Source organism: Schistocerca serialis, chromosome 12, assembly GCF_023864345.2.
Source record: "Schistocerca serialis cubense isolate TAMUIC-IGC-003099 chromosome 12, iqSchSeri2.2, whole genome shotgun sequence".
Taxonomy (NCBI): Eukaryota; Metazoa; Arthropoda; class Insecta; order Orthoptera; family Acrididae; genus Schistocerca; species Schistocerca serialis.
In genome coordinates, this window is record NC_064649.1 from 159,172,733 (window position 1) to 159,185,549 (window position 12,817).

Genomic DNA, 12,817 nt, shown 5'->3' on the forward strand with positions numbered 1-12,817 from the left:
TACTTGACCATGTGGAGTACGTGGCAGAAAGACTGCGTCAACCTACAAAGCTGTTACCCAGGATCTCATTCCCTCCATCCAGACTGAGCTGCAGAAAATCCTAAAAATCCAAGGTCCCTCACAAGGCCTCACAACGGCTTCCATAGACTTACTCACTCCACCAGAGCCACGTACCCCTACCTTCTACCTATTACCCAAAATCCACAAAGAGAACCATCCTGGTCGTCCCATTGTAGCAGGCTTCAAAGCCCCAACAGAACGTATCTCAGCTCTGGTAGACCAACACCTCCAACCTATCACCCGCAGACTCCCATCCTACATCAAAGACACAAACCACTTCCTAGAACGCCTCAAATCCATTCCCACTCCTCTCACACCTGAAACCTTTCTTGTCACCATAGATGCTACATCCCTTTAAACAAACATCCCACATACCCATGGTCTCTCTGCCCTTGAGCACTACCTCTCCCAACGCCCACCCGAAGATCTTCCAAAAACCTCATTCCTTGTCACACTTACCAACTTCATCCTCACCCATAATTACTTCACTTTTGAAGGCCAGACCTACAAACAAATCAGGGGAACGGCCATGGGAACCAGGATGGCTCCGTCCTATGCCAACCTTTTCATGGGCCGCATGGAGGAGGCTTTCCTGAAGACCCAACAGCTGCTTCCCCTGGCCTGGTATAGGTTTATAGATGACATCTTTGTGGTCTGCACTCATGGTGAAGAAACACTCCTTAATTTCCTCCATAACCTCAACTCGTTTTCAAATCTGGATTTCACCTGGTCCTTCTCCAAAACCCAAGCCACCTTCCTGGATGTTGACCTTCATCTTGTTGAAGCTCACATCCACACCTCTGTCCATATGAAACCCACAAACAAACAGCAGTACCTTCACTTTGATAGCTGCCATCCATTCCACATCAAACGCTCCCTTCCCTACAGCCTAGGTATTCGTGGCAAACATATCTGCTCCAGTGACGAATCCCTCAACAATTACACCAATAACCTGACCAGTGCTTTCCCCTCCCGCAACTATCCTGCAGACCTTGTCCACAAACAGATCTCCCAAGCAATACATTCCTCCCCATCCAACAACAATGTTCCTACCCCCAGACCACACAGAAGCATCCCCCCTGTCACCCAATATTATCCTGGCCTCGAATACATCAACAAATTACTCCACCAGGGATATGACTTTCTCAAGTCAACCCCTGAAATGAGATCATCCCTTGACAAAATTCTCCCCACACCACCCAGAGTTGCCTTTCATCGCCCCCCTAACCTCCGTAACATCCTTGTTAAACCCTACAATATTCCCAGACTACCTTCTCTACCCAGCGGTTCCTACCCCTGTAACCGACCCCGCTGCAAAACCTGCCCCATGCATCCCCCCACAACCACCTACTCCAGCCCCGCTACTGGTAAAACATACACAATTCAAGGCAGGGCCACGTGTGAAACTACACATGCCATTTATCAGCTGACATGCCTGCACTGCACAGCCTTTTACATCGGTATGACAACAACTAAACTGGCTGAGCGCACGAACGCACACAGACGAACTGTCCGCCTAGGAGATGTCCAGTACCCAGTAGCGGAGCATGCCCTCCAGCATAATTCTAGGGACCTAGGAACCTACTACACCGTATGCGCCATTTGGTTTCTCCCACCCAACACCAGTCCCTCTGAACTGCGGAATTGGGAACTTGCAGTCCAACACATCCTTTCATCCTGCCATCCCCCTGGACTGAACCTACGTTAAACCACCTCACTCCCATTTACTCTTCAGTCTTCTCCTCTTTCCCTTTCCTCTTTAGCCATTCACGCATCTTTTCATCCTACATGGCATAGTTGTGTTTGTACTACATACCTCTTTACTTCTGTATGTATCCTCTTTGGTTTGAAGCTGGCACAGTACTCAAGAGTAAAATATCTTTGGCTTCCCTCTGACGATCATGCCTCCATCCCTGCTACCCTCCCTGTTTACCTTTCCCTGTTGCTTCATAACCTGGGTTGTGAGTAACTGAATCCACTTTTCCTTCTTCCCTTTTTCCCCCCTCTCTCTTCCCTGATGAGGGAACAAAGTTCCGAAACCTAGGAATGTAAATTTTCTGTTCTGTTTTTTGTGTATTTATCGGCTGTACTGAGCTGAGGTAAGTACTGGCCAGCCCCTCTATCTCTTTGTTAGTATTTGTTTCACATCTTTATATGAGATTTTCCATTAATCATTTAAAATGTTACTATAGTCAGCTGGTGCAATGCCGAAACATCTAGTGTCTTAAAAAATGAAAAAAAGTTTAAGGACAATGAAAATGTAAGAATTTTGTAAGTTGTGCCAGTTCAATCAATACTGTAGTGTCATTGTGAGAAAAAGGCATTTTCAAACTGATCCAAAGTAGACGGTTACATATAATACATGAAAGATCAGTTATGGTGCAAAATTTATTTTTCTTCGTTTGAAACATATGTTGCACTATTTTGGATAGAATCTGAGAATCATAATTCAGACTAGTTTTTCTATTGACGGTATTTACACTGAGATGAAGTTTTACGAGTCACGATGATGAAGATTTACAATATTGTGAAGTATAATGATTCTGTGACGGTTGAGGTTTATGCTGTGATATATGTAAGGATTCCACAGCTATGATGATGTTATTGTTATGGAAATGGAATGTTAGGGACTATCTGGTACTCTGTTTTGTAATGCATTGTACTTCCGTTTTGATGGCACGCTGTATAAGATTCTATGAAATGAATATAGGGAATTTAGGTAAATAGACGATGATGAACATATTAGACATATTACTGAAATTATGAAGTATGATCTGGGTCTGGTTTGTTGGTAATATTTGAATCTTTATTAACAACTGTATGATTATATAGCACTGGCATGAGAAAGAGTTAATCTTGACAGGAAATGGCTTTCATGTACTAAATGTGCTTTTGCTGACTATAAGGTATCTTATGGAAAGCTGCAGATCTGCCTGGCTTTATAAAGGAATAGGACTGATTGCTACTCACCATAAAGATGACCCTTTGAGTTGCAGACAGGCACAATGAAAAGACTGATATATGTGCAGCTATCAGCCCAAGCCTTCTTCGGCAAAGAAAACATCACACGTTCACACGAGCAAGCGTACCTCACGCTTACTGGGCTGCCACCACTGAATGTGACTGCCCTGCGAATAGCAATCTAGAGTGGGACGCCCCACAGCGTGTATCAGAAGAAAATATACCTCTAATTCCAATCTTTGATAAGAAAATTTTATTTTCAGTGAAGTTATTAAAACAGATATTAATGCTTTACCAATAGCCTCGAATGTCCAGCTCGTTAGGACGATATCAATAAGCAGTTGAGATTACGATTGTTACTGAAAGTTATGTTCCGAAGTTTCTCCCTTTCTACAAATTTACATATGTTCCAATGAGCCAAACCTTTATAGTTACAAAAAGTCGAGAATGTACAATCAGAGATATCGAAAGCAACAGATATAACAATTTGTCCTTGATGGTGAGTGTTCATCGGAGATCAGGGTATCATCTGTAGTGCCCCAAGGAAGTGTGGTAGGTCCGCTGTCGTTTTCTATCTACATAAATGATCTTTCGGGTATGGTGGATAGCAATGTGCGGCTGTTTGCTGATGATGCTGTGGTGTACGGGAAGGTGTCGTTGTCGAGTGACTGTAGGAGGATACAAGATGACTTGGACAGGATTTGTGATTGGTGTAAAGAATGGTAGCTAACTCTAAATACAGATAAATGTAAATTAATGCAGATGAATAGGAAAAAGAATCCCGTAATGTTTGAATACTCCATCAGTAGTGTAGCACTTGACACAGTCACATCAATTAAATATTTGGGCGTAACATTGCAGAGCGATATGAAGTGGGACAAGCGTGTAATGGCAGTTGTGGGGAAGGCGGATAGTCGTCTTCGGTTCATTGGTAGAATTTTGGGAAGATGTGGTTCATCTGTAAAGGAGACCGCTTATAAAACACTAATACGACCTATTCTTGAGTACTGCTCGAGCGTTTGGAATCCCTATCACGTCGGATTGAGGGAGGGCATAGGAGCAATTCAGAGGCAGGCTGCTAGATTTGTTACTGGTAGGTTTGATCATCACACAAGTGTTATGAAAATGCTTCAGGAACTCGGGTGGGAGTCTCTAGAGGAATGGAGGTGTTCTTTTTGTGAATTGCTACTGAGGAAATTTAGAGAACCAGCATTTGAGGCTGACTGCAGTACAACTTTACTGCCGCCAACTTATATTTCGCAGAAAGACCGCAAAGATAAGAGAGATTGGGGCTCGTACAGAGGCATATAAGCAGTCATTTTCCCCTGGTTGTGTTTGGGAGTGGAACAGGGAGAGAAGATGCTAGTTGTGGTACGAGGTACCCTCCGCATGGTGGATTGCGGAGTATGTATGTAGATGTAGATGAAGATGTAGAATGTCTGACCGCTTTTTGCACTAAATCAACTTGTCAACTGAGTAAGTTATTTTTGGCCGCCTGTAAGAAAAACACACAGTACGGAACATATCGAGTATCGGAAACATTTTATGTTGTGCAAATTATTATATATTCAAGTTGCATTCATTCCAAGTACCTTAGAAGTCCCCATATCACTACAAATGTCAAGTAATGCGAGGATAGAGATGCTGTGTATTGAATGTAAGAGAAAAATTACAAGCACTAAAACTACTCAGAATTTTATGGCAGGCTGAGCTTTAGTAGGAACTGAAATATCAAAGCAGCATTTGAACATGTACAAGCTTTCGCGTAGGGCTACGAGTACCGACAGCAGCGCACTATAATGTGCTCACCGACGAATGCACGAAAAGAACCTGCTACAGGTGACAGAGCACACGTCGTGTGGTTATCAGTGATGTGAAAATACTTTACATCGTGTAATGTCATTCATGTACAACCCTGTGGGGATGCTTGCAAGCAATTTGTTTTGTATACTAAATTTTCTTTTTTCCTACTTGTGAGCCTGTAAGGATTGTTTCTGTGTGACACACTGCGCGTGCCATTAAAATGTCACATAGGTGAGAAATGTTTTTGATACAATTTTTCTGAAGAAAGAGTCAAAACCAGTAGTTAGGTGTGACCTGTGTGTACAGAAATGAGGAATACGAAGTCAGTTCCTAAATACCTCGACTACCTTATTAGCACAATTACAGATTACGATCCCGAGTCAGCTGCACTTTGCCGAAGATTTTGCGGCAGCTGGGCTGCATTAACCGAGTCAAAAGGAGGGTAAAGTATCGACAGTACTGAGGAAAATGGCCGCCACTTTTAAGAATGCCCAGCAGACTGGAATGTGGCAGTCACCTGTCACGAGTTTCAATTCGATGGATTTCGACATTTTATTCACAGACTGTCTGTGCCTGCAGTTACCACTATAGCTAAAAATTATTAATGCCATATCCAAAAGATTCTTTTTCAGAAACAGTATATTCATTATCTTGGTCTAGCACTGTAGTGTCTTCACTTGTGTTCCATTTCTAAGTGTTGTCGTACGATACACTTAATGCCGTGACTTCTAAAACCACAGGCAGTATTGTGAAAGCATTACAACTTTGACACGGCTGCTGACATTTAGGACAGCCAACGATCACAGAGTGAGAAGAGACACCAACTTACCTCTCCTGTCTCGTAATGTAGAGGAGATAGACCTTGTGCGTCGACAGGACCACGAGTGCAGGTTTCGGTTGTGTCAAGTTCTTGCAGAGCACATGACCCTGAAACGTGAAGGGAATATCAGGTATGTGAAGTGCAGTGTGACAAGCAAACTAGGGTTGACTCTGAAAGAGAAGAGTATTTGAGTGGCTCAGAGGTATCCTCTCCTACAATGTAAGATTCTGATCCAGAACGAGCACGAAACGAGACGTCGCTCAAAAATGTGTGGAAAGTCTCAGTCGAATCAGTTTGTACATCTAAACGCAGCTCTCACATATCACCTCTTACACCCCGGAGTTGGCTCTGCTTGCTTGTGGCTAATTTCATTTGCCCTCACTTAATACAGAGCTACCTTTGGATTTCTTTTTAACACTTTCACCATGTACTATAAAAGAATATTACTGATATAAATATAAAACAAATTTAGCGATCCACAAGGAAGATTTCTGAATATAATTCATAAATATTTCATAGAAACTCTCTGAATTACGAAGAATTAAAGCGAAGCTGTGAAAAGGACCCTATTGCCACCTAGCAAACAGCCGCAGTAACTCACAACAGCTGCAGTTCCTTGAGAATTGAGGAAGTGAGGCCAGAGTCACACCCAATGAGGTGGTCCAGTAGCAGAGCTCGTGGCTGGAGACCGAGAGGCTGCGAGATCAAATCCCAGCACAGTCACTTTCTCTCACTCTGGTTATCACTCTGCCATTCACCTCTCAATTCAACAGTTTCCTGCTATTGTTTGAGGAAACTTGCGTAGCAAAAGAAAGCTGTGAACAATAAATACGGTGTTCCATATTTTATCCAACAGACACAATTCTTTGCGTGGTAAGGTGAAGAAGTCTACCGTAAAGAGTCCACAGCAAACAATTGCAGCAGTGAGTTTCAATTCTCTCCATTCAGATCTGTTGAAAACATAGCACTTATATCACAATGTGCTCCTGTCGTCGCTACAAGCTGTCACTCCAAATGCCAATTCAAAATGTTAACACATAACATTTGTGCCTTTAGATACATTTCGTGCCATTTGCTGCTTACACGGCATAGTTACGCGAAAGTGATGTTACCGAGTTACTTAATGTTGTTATCTGAAATTTATTCGTAACTCTACACAATAGCCCACAAATGTAATAGACTGTGCCGTACAATTCCTCTGGCCGTAGATACTCGACACTTCCCATCTGGAGCCGAGCCGGGTCGGGTCGCTAGTCAGATTTTGTAATTGGCCGGCTCTGAGCAGATAGAAGAGGTTGACAGTCTTCAATTCCTGGGATTACAACTTCATAATAAATTCAGTTGGGAGGAGCACACCACAGAACTGCAGAAACGCCTTAACAAATCTGTATTTGCAATTCGAGTGTTAGCAGACATAGGCGACATAAAAATAAAAAAGCTTGCATACTTTGCCTACTTCCACTCCATAATGTCATATGGTATAATATTTTGGGGTAATTCTTCAAGTCAAACAAAAGTTTTCAGAGTCCAAAAGCGTGTAATACGTATTATTTGTGGAGTAAATTCATGGACGTCCTGCTGAAACCTCTTCAAAGAACTGGGTATACTAACCACTGCCTCTCAGTATATTTACTCCTTAATGAAATTTGTCCTACATAATATATCTCTTTTTCCAACAAACAGCTCAGTTCATACATACAATACCAGGAACAAAAATGATCTGCACAAGGACTTAAAAGCACTTACTTTAGTTCAAAAAGGGGTCCACTACTCAGGAACACTCATCTTCAATAATCTGCCAGCAAACATAAAAAATTTAGTTACAAATAAAGATCAGTTTAAAAGGAGCCTGAAAGACTTACTAGTGGCCAACTCCTTCTATTCCATTGACGATTTTTTTAATAGAAACAAATGATGTATATATTCATACTATTAGTATTGTTATTTCAACATTAAAAAAAAATTGACATGTTCCACATCCGCGAGGATCCCCTCAGCATGGATCTATGGAACGAAAAAATAATCTAATCTAATCTGTCACAGGTTCTACACTAGTGTGTCAAAGATGAACTCTGCAGTATAAGTACATCCCCCTTAAAACAGTGAAAACTGTGGAGCACTGCAGGGCACACTTTCCGCCCAAAGTAGCTAAGAGCGATGTACGCCGTGCCGCATCACGACCTCCAAACTGTGGACCGGCTCTGTGACGTTTGAGAAATTACTCACCCGGTTACCATTACTGTCGCGAGTGAGCGCACCCGACCTACTCCTCCGTCTCTGGCTCGGCACTGGCTACGACCGTCCCGACGGTACAGAACGGCGCCCTTTACAGACTCGGAAACAGACACGCACCTTGACGAGTGTGGTGAGCTCCTCGTCCCGCTGTTGGAACACACTGACGTAAAGGTGCAGCTTGATGCGGTGGTCTGCCCACCCGAAGTCCACGTAGGAATACTGCGGCACGTCCGACAGAGGGACGCCGGGCCGAGGCGTCGCGTCAGGCCGAGGCGCCGCTCGCCGTGGCGCACCTGCCGGCGACAGAGCTGTGAGATCGGAGGAAAGTACTTGCTCTGTAAACTGAAAACAGCTCCACTATGTAAGAAGGGAGTGAAGTCATTTAGTTTAATCACACGAGATAGCTCGACAGGAAATGCTTGGGAGGTAAAATCTGTCTGTAACGTTACAAGTGAGCTGCACTCGTGTTTGGGGAAGTTGCCTTTCCCAGAAGAACACTTTGATGGCTGTATGAGCTCGCTCAGAATCGATGTCCCCTCTATTGGTGTAGAACAGTGTGCAGAGATTTACGTGCATTCTGTTCTTATGTAATTCTTTAATTTGTATTACGAGCAATTCATATCTGTGTACGGCACACATTGTGGAAAATAAACACCTCCCCCACTAGGAGTGTCTGTGTACTTCGTTGCCGGTAATTTGTAAGGCAAGTTGTGGAAGGGTCAGTATAATGTCGCGAAATAGCTCGTAGTTGCTCTCCGTGGTGTAGAGTGGTACAGAGATCGAGGAATAGCCTGCTAGCTCTTCATTCCGGAGGTGTGTGAAGCCCAGAAGTGTACGACCGCAATTATCTTTTCACTCTGTTACAACCTGAGAATACAATTTATCCCTCAATGCAGTTCTACTGCTCTTAGATGTGGTACACACATTTAATATTAGTTCTTAATCCACTTCCTTTAAGAATATACATCAATTTCATAACATTAAAACACTATTTTTAGCAGTCTGAGATTTTTCCATTCTTTGTAACACAGAAACTATTAATTTTAATGGAAAAATGAAGAGGGCCTTTTTTGTATGAAATTTAATGTAGCTTAATTTGGTATTGGGAATCATTTTCACTAGAAGTAACAGTTTTCGAGATATTCAAGAAAAACCTAAAAAATTGACCTTTACATGCCACTCCCCCTCCCCCCTCCCATACCCATCCGTACTGTCAAACCTGTTGTTGTGAAACTACCCTCTACCACTCTATGAAAATTTGTAACTACACTAATTTGTTCCCCTAATTTTCCTTCATTGCCTGAACTACATTGGACATGCAGAACGACAAAGGAGAAATACGTTTACTGACATATTACTGACGGGCTGCAGAGTAATTTGCATTCCTCCCACACTGTGGCTACGCATTTACTTCCTCAACGGCACATAGCCACGAATCTAAAAGCCTAGAGCTATTATCTCGATAGAAATCAAATTGCTCGTTAGAAATCTTGAGCACTTCTCCTCGGAGATTCCTCCTACTGCTGTCGCATTCTTCAGCTAGTACATGTATGTTGTCGAAGCGACATCTCGGCCGTAGTTCTCCATATTGAGAATGTATTACCGGGCTGGTTTTGAAAAGTAACCGACATTCTAGTGCAGCGTCGGTATTTGTGCACACAGCACTGCTGCTGTTACACCTGCACATTCTCAGATTAAGTAAGCATCGAGCTGTGAAAGTATGTACCTCATTCTTTTGCAAATTCTCTCATTACGGCCTTAAAACATGTGTGCTGTAATAAAAAATCCCACAAAATGTGTGCAGCAATAAAATTCATTTCCCTGCAAAAACATTTGGACACAAGACGACTCTTATCAATGTATAGATTCTAAATATTATTAGTCAAGGTGTTGCTCGGCAATGGGTCCAATTTCATAAAACTAATAGAACAAACATTCATGATAAAGATAGGAATTGTAAGCTTTCTGTTGTGGGTAACGATCTTGTAAGCAAAACGGATCAAATAGCTCATGAATATCAAAGATTTGTCATCTCTGGATTGTGAAGAAATTTAAGCAAGCCATTTCAAACGAATGTGGTAGTATGCTGACATCTGGTGTTGTGTTTTTGCGTGCAACATTCATCCTCACTGTGAAAGGGACATTTCTGATTCCCCTCTACACACACACACACACACACACACACACACACACACACACACACAGAGTCCATACTTGGTGTCAAGTTGATTTCCCTTTCTTAGCTCACATGAAGAAGTGGATTGCATTGCAGAACTTTGATGAAGTCGGCAAACTTTAAAATGGAGCGAAAGACTGGCTCCACATTAAGGCGGCAGAAATTGATGAAGAAGGAATTTGTAAATTAGTGAAACACTATGGCAAATGCTTAAATTTAAATGGCGACTGTTGAAATATTGCAAAATGCCGTAGTTTTAAGGAGTATCTAATGACTTTTTTTTCCATCCTAGTTGTTTGTTTACAGCCCAAGGGTGGTTACTTTCCAAACCACCGTTGTAATGAGGTCTCTTACTGAGATACAATTTCAACAATATATGCACACTAACTGAGGAATTTGTAGCAGGGAAGTTCAAGAAGCAGCTGAGATTTCTAAGAATGTATGTCATTTAAATACAGATGACGGCCATACACACCCAGCTTCATGGTTTCACACCATCGAGGAATAAATATGCAGTCAAAGTTTGTGGAGAATACAAACGACGGGGAAGCCGCCTCTGTGGCATGACAATAATATTTTGGTAAACATCCCCTCTCATGTAGTCAGGTGACTACAGGGTTATAAACACAAAATCAAATAGGGGTAATGCAGGAGTAGGTTTAATAATGAATAGGAAAATAGGCATGCGGGTAAGCTACTACAAATAGCATAGTGAACGCATTATTGTGGCCAAGATAGATACGAAGCCCACACCTACTACAGTAGTACAAGTTTATATGCCAACTAGCTCTGCAGATGACGAAGAAATTGAAGAAATGTATGATGAAATAAAAGAAATTATTCAGATTGTGAAGGGAGACAAAAATTTAATAGTCATGGGTGACTGGAATTCGAGTGTAGGAAATGGGAGAGAAGGAAACATAGTAGGTGAATATGGATTGGGGGACAGAAATGAAAGAGGAAGCCGCCTGGTCGAATTTTGCACAGAGCACAACATAATCATAACTAACACTTGGTTTAAAAATCATGAAAAAAGGTTGTATACATGGAAGAACCCTGGAGATACTAAAAGGTGTCAGATAGATTATATAATGGTAAGACAGAGATTTAGGAACCAGGTTTTAAATTGTAAGACATTTCCAGGGGCAGATGTGGACTCTGACCACAATCTATTGGTTATGACCTGTAGATTAAAACTGAAGAAACTGCAAAAAGGTGGGAATTTAAGGAGATGGGACCTGGATAAACTAAAAGAACCAGAGGTTGTACAGAGATTCAGGGAGAGCATAAGGGAGCAATTGACAGGGATGGGGGAAATAAATACAGTAGAAGAAGAATGGGTAGCTTTGAGGGATGAAGTAGTGAAGGCAGCAGAGGATCAAGTAGGTAAAAAGACGAGGGCTAGTAGAAATCCTTGGGTAACAGAAGAAATATTGAATTTACTTGATGAAAGGAGAAAATATAAAAATGCAGTAAGTGAAACAGGTAAAAAGGAATACAAACGTCTCAAAAATGAGATCGACAGGAAGTGCAAAATGGCTAAGCAGGGATGGCTAGAGGACAAATGTAAGGATGTAGAGGCCTATCTCACTAGGGGTAAGATAGATACCGCCTATAGGAAAATTAAAGAGACCTTTGGAGATAAGAGAACGACTTGTATGAATATCAAGAGCTCAGATGGAAACCCAGTTCTAAGCAAAGAAGGGAAAGCAGAAAGGTGGAAGGAGTATATAGAGGGTTTATACAAGGGCGATGTACTTGAGGACAATATTATGGAAATGGAAGAGGATGTAGATGAAGATGAAATGGGAGATATGATACTGCGTGAAGAGTTTGACAGAGCACTGAAAGACCTGAGTCGAAACAAGGCCCCCGGAGTAGACAATATTCCATTGGAACTACTGACGGCCGTGGGAGAGCCAGTCCTGACAAAACTCTACCATCTGGTGAGCAAGATGTATGAAACAGGCGAAATACCCTCAGACTTCAAGAAGAATATAATAATTCCAATCCCAAAGAAAGCAGGTGTTGACAGATGTGAAAATTACCGAACTATCAGCTTAATAAGTCACAGCTGCAAAATACTAACACGAATTCTTTACAGACGAATGGAAAAACTAGTAGAAGCCAACCTCGGGGAAGATCAGTTTGGATTCCGTAGAAACACTGGAACACGTGAGGCAATACTGACCTTACGACTTATCTTAGAAGAAAGATTAAGGAAAGGCAAACCTACGTTTCTAGCATTTGTAGACTTAGAGAAAGCTTTTGACAATGTTGACTGGAATACTCTCTTTAAAATTCTAAAGGTGGCAGGGGTAAAATACAGGGAGCGAAAGGCTATTTACAATTTGTACAGAAACCAGATGGCAGTTATAAGAGTCGAGGGACATGAAAGGGAAGCAGTGGTTGGGAAGGGAGTAAGACAGGGTTGTAGCCTCTCCCCGATGTTGTTCAATCTGTATATTGAGCAAGCAGTAAAGGAAACAAAAGAAAAATTCGGAGTAGGTATTAAAATTCATGGAGAAGAAATAAAAACTTTGAGGTTCGCCGATGACATTGTAATTCTGTCAGAGACAGCAAAGGACTTGGAAGAGCAGTTGAATGGAATGGACAGTGTCTTGAAAGGAGGATATAAGATGAACATCAACAAAAGCAAAACAAGGATAATGGAATGTAGTCTAATTAAGTCGGGTGATGCTGAGGGAATTAGATTAGGAAATGAGGCACTTAAAGTAGTAAAGGAGTTTTGCTATTTGGGG

General features: G+C 42.0%; 1 protein-coding gene across 1 annotated transcript in view; it reads right to left on the bottom strand.

Annotated features, from left to right (window-relative positions):
- Nucleotides 1-12,817, bottom strand: part of LOC126428465 (serine/threonine-protein kinase 11-interacting protein) — a 294,026-nt gene that overhangs the window by 81,543 nt on the left and 199,666 nt on the right. The window contains exons 16-17 of the mRNA XM_050090398.1: nt 7,997-8,172; nt 5,654-5,751 (exon numbers count right to left, since the gene is read on the bottom strand). Coding sequence (XP_049946355.1) covers nt 5,654-5,751; nt 7,997-8,172 — 274 coding nt within the window. The remainder of the gene's footprint in view (nt 1-5,653; nt 5,752-7,996; nt 8,173-12,817) is intronic.